Source organism: Bos indicus x Bos taurus, chromosome 19 (genome assembly GCF_003369695.1).
Source record: "Bos indicus x Bos taurus breed Angus x Brahman F1 hybrid chromosome 19, Bos_hybrid_MaternalHap_v2.0, whole genome shotgun sequence".
Lineage (NCBI taxonomy): Eukaryota > Metazoa > Chordata > Mammalia > Artiodactyla > Bovidae > Bos > Bos indicus x Bos taurus.
The window spans coordinates 28,382,681-28,396,086 of NC_040094.1; the positions used below are offsets into that span (position 1 = coordinate 28,382,681).

General features: G+C 49.8%; 2 protein-coding genes across 7 annotated transcripts; one reads left to right on the forward strand and one right to left on the reverse strand.

Moving 5' to 3' along the window:
* Nucleotides 1–1,423: 1,423 nt before the first annotated feature.
* Nucleotides 1,424–3,159, reverse strand: SAT2 (spermidine/spermine N1-acetyltransferase family member 2). 2 transcript variants are annotated; one of them, XM_027517944.1, is made up of 6 exons: nucleotides 2,749–3,159; nucleotides 2,525–2,576; nucleotides 2,305–2,388; nucleotides 2,103–2,204; nucleotides 1,936–1,976; nucleotides 1,424–1,801 (listed from the first exon to the last, which is right to left on the reverse strand). In XM_027517944.1, exons 1-6 carry the CDS (start codon nucleotides 2,812–2,814, stop codon nucleotides 1,634–1,636), a joined length of 513 nt encoding a protein of 170 aa, XP_027373745.1. In that variant the 5' UTR covers nucleotides 2,815–3,159; the 3' UTR covers nucleotides 1,424–1,633. The 2 variants fall into 2 exon arrangements, with proteins under 2 accessions (XP_027373745.1, XP_027373744.1); XM_027517943.1 differs by having other exon boundaries at nucleotides 1,424–1,828; nucleotides 2,749–3,062.
* Nucleotides 3,031–7,786, forward strand: SHBG (sex hormone binding globulin). 5 transcript variants are annotated; one of them, XM_027517939.1, is made up of 10 exons: nucleotides 3,253–3,386; nucleotides 3,733–3,893; nucleotides 4,065–4,269; nucleotides 4,431–4,522; nucleotides 5,306–5,495; nucleotides 5,968–6,129; nucleotides 6,367–6,526; nucleotides 6,643–6,779; nucleotides 7,161–7,368; nucleotides 7,618–7,786. In XM_027517939.1, the coding sequence occupies exons 3-10, from the start codon at nucleotides 4,090–4,092 to the stop codon at nucleotides 7,764–7,766; spliced, it is 1,278 nt and encodes a 425-aa protein (XP_027373740.1). In that variant the 5' UTR covers nucleotides 3,253–3,386; nucleotides 3,733–3,893; nucleotides 4,065–4,089; the 3' UTR covers nucleotides 7,767–7,786. The 5 variants fall into 5 exon arrangements, with proteins under 5 accessions (XP_027373739.1, XP_027373738.1, XP_027373740.1 ...); XM_027517938.1 differs by lacking the exons at nucleotides 3,253–3,386; nucleotides 3,733–3,893 and adding an exon at nucleotides 3,031–3,123; XM_027517937.1 differs by lacking the exon at nucleotides 3,733–3,893 and having other exon boundaries at nucleotides 3,182–3,386.
* Nucleotides 7,787–13,406: the final 5,620 nt, after the last annotated feature.

Genomic DNA, 13,406 nt, shown 5'->3' on the forward strand with positions numbered 1-13,406 from the left:
ATTCCAGGATGTCTGGCTCTAAGTAATCACACCATCATGATTATACTTACTTACTTACAAAAAAGTAAGTATACAAAACTATACTTTTTTTGTATAGTTCTTTTGTGTATTCTTGCCACCTATTTTTAATATCTTCTGTTTCTGTTGGGTCCATACCATTTCTGTCCTTTATTGTACCCATCTTTGCATGAAAAGTTCCCTTGGTATTTCTAATTTTCTTGAAGAGATCTCTAGTCTTTCCCATTCTATTGTTTTCCTCTACTGCTTTGCATTGATCACTGAGGAAGCCTTTCTTATCTCTTCTTGCTATTCTTTGGAACTCTGCATTCAAATAGGTATATCTTTCTTTTTCTCCTTTGCCTTTTGCTTCTCTATTTTTATATGCCCCTTCAAACTTCTCTACAACAAACCTGCATGACTTGTAATAAAATAGTATGAAAGTGGGAAATGAGTCTGTTTGCCTTCTTGTCTCCATGGGTCCTAAAGGTTTATTTTAGTTCTACTAAACTGAAAATAAAGACTTTGTGACTTTTGAAAAAGAAAAAGCACTCCCTAGCTGCATGGATTTTTTTTAAAGTTGGGGCGAGTGGTCCTTCCTGCTGCTGCTGCTAAGTCGCTTCAGTCGTGTCTACCCCATAGACAGCAGCCCACCAGGCTCCCCCGTCCCTGGGATTCTCCAGGCAAGAACACTGGAGTGGGTTGCCATTTCCTTCTCCAATGCATGAAAGTGAAAAGTGAAAGTGAAGTGGCTCAGTCGTGTCCGACTCCCAGCAACCTCATGGACTGCAGCCCACCAGGCTCCCCCATCCATGGGATTTTCCAGGCAAGAGTGCTGGAGTGGAGTGCCATTGCCTTCTCCAGTGGTCCTTCCTAGTGTCCCTGAAATGCGGCCACCAGGTGGCAGCCTGCTCCATCTATTGAGTTGGTAGGCCTGGTTCAGTCTTAAATTCCGTAAGCCCAGGCCAGATGTGGCAGGCCTTTGTCCAGATCCCAAACCTGACCAACAAGCCTGATGCGCAAGCTGATCCTTTCCCTTCTTTTTCTATATACCACAGGCCAGAGTCAGTACTCCGGTCTATTGAGGGTAAAAGTCATCTTTTTGTTTAGTCATTGAGTTGTGTCCGACTCTTTTGTGAACCCATGGACTGTAGACTGCTAGGCTCCTCTGTCCATGAGATTTCCCAGGCAAGAATGCTGGAGTGGGTGGCCACTTCCTCCTCCAGGGGATCTTCCCCACCCAGGGACTGAACATGCTCTCCTGCATTGGCAGGCGAGTTCTTTACCACTGAGCCATCAGAGAAGACCAGAAATCATCTTAGGCCCACTTTTACCCCCAGGAGCAACATCCATTGACCAGAATGCTGAGGGAGGGGAGCTGAAGCTTACGGAATCCTCAATTCTTCTACCCAACACCACATCAACATACAGGAGGAATTCTCATTTATTTTTCACGCTTAACAAGGAGGTGGGAAGGCCTGCCTCTTCCTCACTTCTGCTCTTTCTATCTGGGAATATTCACCTCTGACCCTCCTTCCCTTCCTTCAGGGAGGCTTTGGTCAGTGGAGACAGTCTCTAAGGAGTGTTCAGTTTGTGGGGATGGAGAAGCTGAAACAGCGATCCCCCAGGGGTGCCATCACTTTCCTGCCAACTCCCTCATCGCCTCTCCTTCAAATCGAAAGCAGTGCCAGCCCTCAGCTTCCGTCAGATCTTGGGCTCCGAGGGCCTTGTACAAGTCCATAGCCCTCTTGTTCCAGTCCAGGACTGCCAGGCGTAACTGGGAGCAGCCCTTATCCAAAGCCACCTGTGAGAGAAGACACTGCTCACTTTCCTGGGGTGAAAAAGGAAAAGACTTTCTCACCCTCCATTCAACCCAGGTGCCTCCCATACAGCTCGGCTTTGCCAGGGCCCAGCTCCTAGTGCCATCCCTCTCCTCACCTCAGCCACTTTTTTGATTATTTTGGAACCAATCCCTTGACCTGATGTGGGGAGAAAAAACAAGGATTGTCTGAGTTGAAGAGGAGCAGCAAAGGTCATAAGCTAGGATTAAGAGACATGGTCCCTTCATGGGTTGCTTTTCTCCCATCCTGCCCTCTTCCCAGTACCTCGATATTCTGGCTTCACATAGATGTCTTCTAGATAAATATTTCGTCCCTTCCATGTGCTGTAGCTGAAGTAATACAGCCCATAGCCCACCACACAGGGCCCTGCGAGAGAAAAAAAAGAAGGATCAGGCCTCTGGGCACCTGGGGGAGAGACCTTTGAGGCTGATTGGAGAGGGCACCTCTAAAGTCGGGGTATTCTTACCCTGTGGCTCCCCTGGTGCAGAAAGAATCTCTGCCACCAAACAGTGATAGAAAGGAGTCTCTCCAAAGCCATCTGCTCTCAGGGCTGCAGAGATCGGGTTTGGGATAAAGAGATAGAGAAAGAAGGATTGGGTGTGTGCCCAGCCTGTAGTTATTGCCTGGGGAGCCCATCCTTCATTTCCTCCCCAGCTTCCGTCAGGACTCAGGAGTTGGGTCCCTACCTTCTTCACTGATCTTCACTTGGTCTGAGAGTTTCTCGTACTCAGCGAGTTCCTACAGCGCGGGGACAGAGGCTAGATGAAGGCAGGAGGGCCTCGCTGCTCCCTCAAGCAAGACCTCAGGGCGCGCTCCTCCCTCTGCTCCCACTTCCTCTTCCTCCACGCCCCCCACCCCAGCCACTCTGACGCCCCTCTTTGGACCCTGGTTTCCAGCCAGCAGCCCTCACCCGAATCAGCCTCAGGATATTTCCACAATCTCCCTCCTTGGCTTCTCGGATCATCACGAAAGCCATCCTGTTCCCCAACGTCAGGGACCGCCTGTTCCCCAACGTCAGGGACCGAAGTCCAGGATCCCCACTTCCGTTCTGTAGGAAGGGGAGACGAGCAATTCGGACCCTTTAAGGGGCCTACAAATTCCGATCCCCGAAAGCCCCGGGAACGGCGGGGAGCTAGGCGGTGGGGGCTCCGGGGGCTGGGAAGCTGAAGCCCGATTCTGGCTACTGCGGAGAGAGAGGTAGGACGAAGTGGTCCTCACTGTCTGGGCGCCCCTAATTTCGGCCCCCGCCAGCGCGCACCTGCCAGCCAATCAGCTTGCAGAACGGGTATGTCCCCACCCCCGGCCCCCGTCCCCCCTCCCCCGACTCTGCCCCACCATGGCCGAGTCTCGTGACCGCGCCCGTGGGCAGGGGTCAAGGCTGTACTGCAGAGGCTTTCTCGTCCGAGTTATCTGGGTGTTCCAGCCTGCAGTGGAGAAACCCCACGGCTCCAACGTTACCTCTTTCTTTAACTGAAGAGTGCAGTGATTATCTGCTCTTCCCTTCGCTCAAATTCACCCATTTCAGCCCACCCAGACTCCAGACTCGGGGTGAGCCCCAAGACCTCCAGCTCTTTCCTACTGGCTCAAAGTGTGACTTCTTCTGGGGGCATTTATATTTTTAAATGGGTGAGGGAGAAAGGGATGAATTTCTATTGGTAAATGTTTAGGCGTTGTGATAAACGGATAAGAAGATAACGGGGTGGGAGGCAGAACTCCTAGTATCCACTGAATCACACTCGGAGATAACCCCTCCCTAGAAGGCAAGCCTCAGAGGCCTGGGAAAACACCGAGGGAGGAGCTCAGAGCAGATACCAGGCTTTGAATCTGCACTATCTCCATTCACCCTCCTTCACATTGAACCCAGAAAGTAGGTATTATTTTTCACATTTTGCAGACAGGACACTTCAGCACACTGGTGGGGTGACTCACCCACAGCCAGCCAGCTGGTGTTTGGGATTCCATGTCTCAGCTCTAGACCTTATAGAAGATGCTACTTGGGTAGCCCGGCAGGATTGTTTCTAGATCTCATGTTTGTCATCAAGGCAGCCTCTGCAGGTAGGCTTGGAGGACCCAGGAAGGAGAGTGCAAGTGAGGTGTCCTCTCCCAGCTCATAAACTTGCCCAGCAATGGGGGAGGGTAGTAGAGAAACTCTGTTCCTCACTCCATTTGTCCTCAGAGGGGCCAGAGGGTCAGTGGCCCCGTCTCCTGCCCCCCTTCTTCCCCCAGGGCAACCTTTAACCCTCCAACAGCAATGTGGAAGGCTGCCTTCCCCCACGCATTTGCCCCAGAGTCATTGGAGGCTAAAAGAGGACCGCAGCTGATTATGGTGAGCAGAGGTCCACTGGCCATTTGGCACGGGCTACTGCTGCTGCTGTTGCTACCACTTCCAAGCCACGGAGGACCGGCCCTGAGACCTCCTCTCCCCAGCCAGGTGCAGGAGTGGGACAGGGTGCTATGCCCTGCGTGTGTTTCAGTGAGCTACGCTGGGGCTTTGCCCTCTTCTTTGCTTTCCTCCTCTGGCCTGGTAGCAATGCCTCTCCCTCCATCTGTCTCTGGCATGTCCTTATTTCGGCTTACTTTTCTCTTCAACAGACAACTGAAGACTCTCCTGCTCTGCACCTCAGCAGTGGTCCTGGACAAGAACCTGTTACCATTATGACCTTTAACCTCACCAAGATCACAAAGTATGAGATTGACCTAATTCTTTGACCTAGTCTCCTGACATCACCCTCTCTCCATCAGCTCCTCTTTTTTTGCTTTATTTAATTGAAGTATAGTTGATTTACAGTGTTGCGTTTCTAGGGTACAGCAAAGTGATTCAATTATATATATTTATAAAACATGTTATATATAGATTCTTTTTCAGGTTCTTTTGTATTATGGCTTATTATAAGATACTGTATATAGTTTCCTGTGTTATGCAGTATGACTTGTCGACTCTATTTTATATATAATAGCTTGTATCTGTTAATCCCACACTCCCAATTTATCCCCCCACCTTTTGCTCTTTGGTAGCTGTGAATTTGTTTTCTATGACTGTGACTTGGTTTTGCAAATAAGTTCATTTGTATCAGTTTTTAAATTCCACATGTAAGTGATAGCATATGGTATTTATCTTTCTGTCTGATTTACTTCATTTAGTATGATAATCTCTAGGTCCGTCCAGGTTGCATTGTTTCATTCTTTTTATGGCTGAATAATATTCCATTGTGTGTGTGTGTATACCATGTATATATATATATTTTTATGTATGTATGTCCATGTATGTATATACCATGTCTTCTTTATCCATTCCTCTGTTGATGGACCTTTAGGTTGCTTCCAAGTCCTGGCTATTGTAAACAGTGCATCAGTCCTTCTCTTTTCCTTGTCTCTCTGTCCTCTACCTGAACTCCTCCTCCCTCAACCTCAAGTCTATGCTCAAAGCGCACGCCCCCTACACAGTCCTTCCTTTCATGTCCTTCCAGGATCTCCTCCTCTTTTGAGTTTCGGACTTGGGATCCAGAGGGAGTCATTTTTTATGGTGATACCAACCCAAAGAATGACTGGTTTATGCTGGGGCTTCGGGATGGCAGGCCTGAAATCCAGCTTCATAATCACTGGGCTCAGCTTACAGTGAGTGCTGGACCCCGGCTGGACGATGGGAAGTGGCACCAGGTAAGCTAGATTTGGTCCTGAGGGAGGTATATCTTGAGCTGGTCTGAGGGAGGGAACGGAACCAAGTCATTAGGCATCCCTCTGCCATTGTCACCACATTGAATCCACACAGGAGCCCTGTGAAGTGGCTGTTCTTGTCCGCATTTTTTTCAGAAGGGAGTTCTGAGGCTTAGTCAGTGACAGGTGACAGGTCCAGAGTGAGCTGGGAGTACCAGCTCACCCTTCAAGTACATATTCTTTCTGCCAGACTAGACTGCCTCTCTTAGGTTCCAGGTTTGGTTTGGTTTGGTTTTGGTTGATGGTTGTTCAGCAGTTAGTTGCGATTTGGGATAATTGTGATAGGAAGTGAGCTCGAGTCCTTCCACTCTGCCATCTTCAGTATGGCATATTCTAGATCACCTCTGAATAAAGCAGTAAATAATAAATCAGGCTCCAGGGACCTCTGATTCCTCTTCTCTTTTTCTTCTCGCAGATGGAAGTGAAGATCCATGGGGATTCCTTGCTACTCAGGGTGGATGGGGTGGAGGTGCTGTGTCTGAGACAGGTCTTTGGACAACAGGCCAACAATTCCCAGCTCATCATGAGGATTGCACTGGGAGGACTGTTGTTCCCTGCCTCTGACCTCCGGTTGCCGGTAACTGCATCCCAGGGTCAGGAACCGTGACCAAAGCTCATAAAGCATTGCTGGCTGGGTGGCCATAGGGATCTGCATCTACACATTTCAAGGAGAGGGGATAGGGTGAGAGATGCATGGGGGAGGGCAAATGCTTGGGTCTTAGAGGGGAATAAACAGGGTGGGGAGGCTGAGACTGGGGCTCAGATATCCTGATTCCAACATCCTCTGCATCTTCCCTCCCGCCATGGGCTCCAGCTGGTCCCTGCCCTGGATGCCTGCCTGCGCCAGGATGACTGGCTGGACCAACAGGCCCAGACCTCGGCATCTGTCCCCACTAGTGTCAGAAGCTGTGCTGTAGAGTCTCAACCTGGAATATTCTTCCCTCCAGGGACTGGTGCAGAATTTGGTCTCCAAGGTAAAGGCTATTTTTCCCTCCATGACCAGCTCTGTGTCCATCTCCCTCCACCACTAGCCCCTTCTCTCCATGAATCCCTAGCCTTAAGACCTCAATAGGATCATTTCTCCCCCAAGAAATTCCTCGGCCTCATGCAGAGCCCTGGGCTTTCTCCTTGGACCTGGCACTCCAGCTGGCAGCAGGTTCAGGCCGCCTCCTTGCTCTTGGGACGCCAGAAAACCCTTCTTGGCTCAGCATCCACCTCCAAGATCAAGTAAGGCGGGGGATGCTGCCTGTACTCAGTGGCGCCTAGGAGCAATGGGAGAACAGGGAATTCCGAAATGTCAATAGTATGAAGGCTTCGGAAGGTGGGGGGGTGTGTGCAGAGACACATATTAAAGCTGCCCACAGCAAGCAAATGACCTTTACTTAGATTATATATTTTCTTGGGGGTGGGTATGGTTTTATAGAAGGCCAAGACAAGAGAGCTGAGGCAGGACTGAGGTGGTGGGAATGGCCAGAGATGGATAGACTGGATAGACATAGATAGTGTGGCTGAGAGGAAGAATCCAGGCAGCCAGGGATGGGGCTATGAGGAGTGGGTGCAATTCGTTCTTCCCTCCCGCACTTATGTCCCTTCCCACACACTCTGCAGAAAGTGGTGTTGTCTTCTGGGTCGGGGCCAGGGCTGGATCTGCCCCTCATCTTGGGGCTCCGTCTTCAGCTGAACTTGACTGTGTCCGGGGTGGTTTTGAGCCAGGGGGCAAAGAAGGAGATCCTTGCTCTGCCTCCCACGGGCCCTGGCTCCCTTCTTGATCTCTGGGTCCAGCCGCACGGGCGTCTCTTCCTAGGGGCTTTGCCAGGTAAGAATGAGCAATGGTTAAGATCTCAGCACACCATGGGAAACGGCTAAGGGCAGGGGGAGAAGCGGGAAGGGGCACATTTTTAGGGGAAGGAAACCTCTGGGAGGGAAGAGGAGAAGAGAGAGAATAAGTGGGTAGTGGGAGGAAGTGCTTTCAAATATTTAAGTTGGAGAACTGAAAAAGTGGGGAGGAGCTTCTGGATCCAGGTCCCCCCACCCTCAATGTCCCCTCCATGCTCCCTCTCTCTAGGAGAGGCCACTTCTGCCTCCTTTTGCTTGGATGGCCTTTGGGCACAAGGCCGGAGTCTGGACATGGACCGGGCCCAGAGCAGAAGCCTGAACATCTGGACTCACAGCTGTCCCCAGAACCCAGGCAATGGCAGTGACACGACCCATTAAATCCCCACCTAAGAACCTCCTTTGAATGTTACTCCTTCATTTATTCAGCAAATGCTTACAGTGTGTCTGCAATGTGCCAGGCACTGTGCTGAGCACTGAGTCATACTAAGGAGCCAAACTAACCCTGCTTCCTGTCCTCTCGGTGCTGTGGTCCCCTGGGGGAGGCAGGCATCCATCAAAGACTAACAAGTGAGTAGATAATTGGAAACTATGATAAGTACCGTAAAGGAGCAGTCAGAGAACTGAGAAAGCTCAAGGGCCAGTGGCCTTGACCTACACTAGGGATCAAGGAGGGCTTCCTAAGGAAATGATGACTTCCTAGGCTGAGACCCCAGTAACAGCACCACAGACACACACCCAAATACCAGTCACCTTCTGGGATCCAGGAACCCACCTCCCTCTCCAGCAGCATCTGCCTTGGAACTTGAGCTTTGTTGCTCTGAGGCTGGTTCCCAGAAATCAGGAGGGAAGGGAAGACATGGGATTTTTCTTGTCCTTTAGTCAGGCCGCTGCTGTCCCAGACAGGAGCAGCAGGGGGTGTGAGTGGGTCACAGAGAGATGGTGGCCTTCTGGGACAAGGGGTAGAGGCAGCAGGGAGAAAGAAAAAGGGGTTGGGGGGGGGGGGTGCGAGCAGAGGGAGAAAGATGCCTCTATCTCTCCTCGTCTTGGCCCACTAGCTTTGTTCCCAGAAGAATTTGTCTCTACTCCATTAAACAAGAACTGGCTTGTGCTGGTCCCACCTGGAAAGAAGAGACAGATTCAGGAGTATCTCTGCCTTCAAAGAATATATGGAGACCTAGCCCTCAGCCCCCAGACCCCTGGAGATTCCTGGTACCTCATCTCCTCCTTGGGGTACTCTCCTGCCTCAGTCCCCAGCTCCCCTGGAAACTTCATTCCCATCCCCCATCTCCAGATCCCATGGGGATCTCAGTGTCCCAGCTTCCTAGGTTACGAGGATCTGCCTACCAGTAACCCAGGCAACAGGGTGAGTCACTCATTGGACCTGCTGTTCCTCTTCTACAAGGATTAGCCAGGACCTGAGTGACCCCAGTGTAAGAAAGCATCCAGAGAGTCTCTGGGTTGTAAGACACATCCTAGGTCCCTCCTTGAACCCTTACAGTCTGAAGTTTGCAAGGTCTACACTGTCTCCATCCAGTCATAGTGTTTTACAGGAATGTACTCAGCATGGCCAGGGAGTCCAGATTCAACTCTGGTCCCTGGGCAATGTTCAGGGTCAGCCTGGGCCACTGGGATAAGTCCATTCAACTGATATTTATAGAGCACCTATTGTGTACCAGGCACTGTTCTAGACCCTGAGAATGCCTTGATGAAAAGGGCAGTCATGAGGACCTCCCTGGTGGTCCAGTTAAAACTCTGTGCTCCCAAAGCAGAGGGCATGGGTTCAATCCCTAGTCAGAGAACTAGAGCCCACATACCACAGCTGAAGGTCCTGTGCACTGCGAGGAAGATCCCGCATGCCTTGATGAAGACTGAAGATCCTGCATGCTGCAAATGAGACCCCCAAAAAAAGAGAGAGAGGGGATGGTCAGACAACCCATAAACCGAAACAAATAAGCACGGTCATTTCAGGTAGTGATTATCTCAATAAAGAGAGTAAAATCCTGTAGTCAATCAGAGGTGGTAGGGGAGAGGGAAGGTCTTTCTGAGGCAGTGTCACTTCAGCATAGACCTGAATGATGAAACCAGTCCTGTGGGGTGCCTCAGGTATGAGCAAGCCAGTGGGGGCGAGAGGCAAAAGGGCCTGAACACGCCTGGGTCCCCACCAAAGGGGTTGTTCTGAGTGGCAACTTCTTGGCCCCAGGTCCCTGAGGAATCTCCTGAGGGTTGGCTTTTCTCTCCTCCCTCCATCCCATCCTGTCCAGGACACTGCCCCCAACCTCTCTTTCTTCAGCCTGCCCTAGATTCCAAGATTCCTGATTACCGTCCAGAGCTGTCTACACTCTTTCATTAAGACTGATTCTGAAAAAAAAAAAAAAAGACTGATTCTGCTTTGACACAGACTCTGCCAGGCTCCCACCAAGGGCACCTACAGTGCCAGTCCAGTGTCCCTGCCTCTCTCACACCCCTAAAAACCTTTCTGGAGCTTGGCAGCATATGGTGTAGCCTCCAGACCTATGCCATCCACTCACTCCACCATGTGTGTTACCTCTTTCCCCTTCTCTCTTTCCTTCTCTCTCTCTTTCTTTCAACTAACATTTATTGGCCCCTGACAGTATGCCAAGGGGCTTCCCTGGTGGCTCAGCAGTAAAGAATCTGCCTACAATGCAAGAGACTTGGGTTCAATTCCTGGGTTTGGAAGATTACCTGGAGAAGGAAATACCTACTCCAGTATTCTTGCCTGGGAAATCCCATGGACAGAGGAGCCTGACTACAGTCCGTGGTGTCACAAGAGAGTTGGACACGACTTAGCGACTACACACAAACACACACACGACAGTATGCCAAACACTGAGTTAGGCAGTCTACAGCGACTCCAAAAATCAATAAGAGTTGGTCCTGGCCTGGAGAGTAGTGGTCTGGGGAGAGAAACAGATACGTAAAATGCTTTCATAGGGATCTCCTAGGAAGTGCGAGGAACTTGAACAAATGACTAGTCCTCTTTACTTTCAGTTTCCCCGTCTGCAAAATGGGCAGGTTACCCTACTCAGGGTTGCTGGGAGGGTTTGATGGAATCACATAGGTTGGATGTGTGGCATATAGAAAGTGTTCCACGTACCAGAGACGTTGCTTTTGTTGATGTCATTACCTTTGTGTGTAATTGTTGAAATGTAAGTCTCAGCCTTCTGGGTACGGAATATAAGGAAGGGTGTGTGATGTGACTGAACTGGGGGCAGGCTGAGATGAAATGAGGGCAGACTGGGGAGGCTCCTTGTGCCATGGCGGGAGAGGCCTTGTATGTCTTCCTGGGGAGTTGGCGCTTGATATGGTTAGCAGAGGAACTTCTGTGTCTCTTTCCTGTTTGTTTGATTGTGATAAAATACACATAACAAAATTTGCCATCTTAAATGTTTTGTTTTGCCTCACCACATAGCTTGTAGAACGTCAGTTCCCTGATCAGAGATCAAACCTGTCTTAACCATTGAACCACCATGGAAGTCTCCCATCCTAACCTTTTTTCTTTTTTTTTTTTAAAGATTTATTATTTATTTATTTTGGGTCATGCTGAGTCTTCATTTCTTAGAGAAATGCAAGGGCTTTCTCTACTTCTAGCAAGCAGGAGCTACTCCTTAGTTCCAATGCACAGGCTTCTCATTGTGCTGGCTTCTCTTGTTTCAGAGTTCGGGCTCTATTTGTGTGGGCTTCAGTAGTTTCCATGCAGGGGCTTAGCTGCCCCAGAGCATGTAGGATCTTCTGGAGTAGGGATCAAACCCATGTCCCCTGTATTACCAGGCAGACTCTTAACCACTGGGCCACCAGGGAAGCCCCCATCTTAACCATTTCTAAGTGTCCTGTTTAGTGACAAGAGACTTCACGGTGTGTGGAACCATCAGCTCCAGAACTCTTCTTGTAAAACCGAAACTCTGTACCCACTAAATAATAACTCCCTGCTCCCCTCCCCCTTTCCTTGTTCTTGTCTCTACAAAGACCCATCTTGTTGGAAACCCAAACAGCTGAGTCCCTGGGATTTGGTTGAGAGGAAGGAAATCACTGGGCACAGACCTCAGGACAGGCTCTGGGTATGGGTGAGGGGAGATGGGAGCTCTTAATCCCTTCCTCCTTTCTGGAGGTGCTGGAGGAAGGCCTGAGTTCCAGGGAGAGGTTGGAGGTTGTAATGGCTCTTTGCCCCCACACCCTTCCCCAGCTTGTTGCCCTGTGAGCACTAGTGCTGCATGGAGTCGAGGGTTCTTCCCCCCCCGACTCCCAACCCTCCTCATGTTGACCCTCACCTTGAAGAGCAGGTGTGGAAGGGAGCAACATTATCTAAACGTATAGAAGACACTCGTTCTTTCTTTTTCAAGTGACCTTGGGGTTCAGGCAGGGCAGAGACTGAACCAACAGTCTTGAAGCCACCCCTGGGCCTGTGTTTGCCAAGCTGTGTGTGTTGAGGGTAAGATCCATCTCTCTAGATTGAGGTTGGCCCATTACTCTGCTTCTTATCTGATGAATGGGACTTCCCTGTTGATCAGAAGAAAACGAATCTGCCTGCAATGCTGGAGACCCAGGTTTGATCCTTTGGTTAGGAAGATCCCCTCAAGAAGGGAATGGCAACCTACTCCAGTATTCTTGCCTGGAGAATTCCATGGACAGAGGAGCCTGGCGGGCTACGGGGTCGCAAAGAGTCAGACATGACTGAGTGAATAACACTTTCAGAACTGTCTGATGAAGGAAAAGGCAAGTTGCTTCACTAGGGCTTCACATAGAAAGAGCTATTCCATGTTTAAGCCCAGTTCAGCAACCAAGGGGCTTCCCTGGTAGCTCAGTGGTAAAGCATCTTGTTGCAATGCAGCAAACTCGGGTTCAATTGCTAAGTCGGGAAAATACCTTGGAGGAGGAAATGGCAACCCACTCTGGTATTCTTGCCTGGAGAATCCCATGGACAGAGGAGCCTGGTGGGCTACAATCCATGGGGTTGAAAAGAGTCGGATGTGACTAAGCACGCATGAAGGGCGGGGCAGCAACCAGGCTTTATCTTGGGTAGCTCTGTGGGTTGCTTGGATATGGGGGATATATACAAAGTGTAAGACAGGGACTTTCTTGGTGATCCAGCAGCAAAGAATTCATGCTCCCAATGCGGAGGGCCTGGGTTTGGTCCCTGCTCAGGGAACTGGATCCCACATGCTGCAACTAAGAGTTCACAGGCCCCAACTCAGGATCCCAGATGCGGCAACTAAAGATCCTGCATTCTGCAACTCAGATACTGAAATAGAACAAAAACAAGGTCTAAAGCAAAGGCCCGTTTTGAAAGAACTTACAGCCTGGTTGCAAAGATAAAATAGAAGAGTTTTCAGTACAGTTGAAGACAAAAACCTAGGCAACTAGCCATGATTGCTCTCTCTGTCACCTCCATTGCTCACGACAGATCCTGAACTTCTGTCTCCACCTGTAAAGCTGCTGGCTTGGGCCAGGCTGTCCATATTTCCCACCTGGACTGCTACAAAGCCTTGCTCCCTGGTCTCCTTGCTTCTCACACAGTGGCCATGGTGATTTTCATTACATTTAACTGTGTCAATTCCCTGCTTAAAATCCTAGAATTGTTACTGTGATGGTTGGATTAAAATTCAAACTGCTCCCTTTGGCTTACAAGGACCGTTACGATTTGGCCTCTGCCTATCTCTCAGATCTCTTGCTGTCCCAGTCTTGCCTTTTTCCCTCACGGGAGCCCAGCCTTTGCACTCACCCCTTACTCCTCCTAGAATGTTCTTCCCCTACAGTTCCTCATAGTTTCTTTGCGTTACTTTGGATCATTAAAAGTTACCTTTTCAGTAAGACCTTCCCTGAACACTCAGGCACTCTCTGGCACATCACACTTTTACTTTTACACGTCTTACTTTTTTTTCTGCATAATATTAACATTATTTAATTTTAAAATTTAATTTAATTAATGTATTTATTTATTCTTGGCTGTGCTGGGTCTTCGCTGCTGTGCGCGCTTCTCTCTAGTTGTGGTGAGCAGGAGTT

Bases quoted from the DNA above. Each gene is read 5' to 3' on its own strand.
- SHBG (XM_027517938.1), top strand. From the start codon at position 4,090: ATGTGGAAGGCTGCCTTCCCCCACGCATTTGCCCCAGAGTCATTGGAG. The intron at 4,523-5,305 runs GTATGAGATTGA...ATGTCCTTCCAG, and splicing joins AACCTCACCAAGATCACAAA to GATCTCCTCCTCTTTTGAGT. The intron at 6,130-6,366 runs GTAACTGCATCC...CATGGGCTCCAG, and splicing joins CCTCTGACCTCCGGTTGCCG to CTGGTCCCTGCCCTGGATGC.
- SAT2 (XM_027517943.1), bottom strand. From the start codon at position 2,814: ATGGCTTTCGTGATGATCCGAGAAGCCAAGGAGGGAGATTGTGGAAAT. The intron at 2,577-2,748 runs GTGAGGGCTGCT...CCCGCGCTGTAG, and splicing joins ATATCCTGAGGCTGATTCGG to GAACTCGCTGAGTACGAGAA. The intron at 2,389-2,524 runs GTAGGGACCCAA...CGATCTCTGCAG, and splicing joins AGTGAAGATCAGTGAAGAAG to CCCTGAGAGCAGATGGCTTT.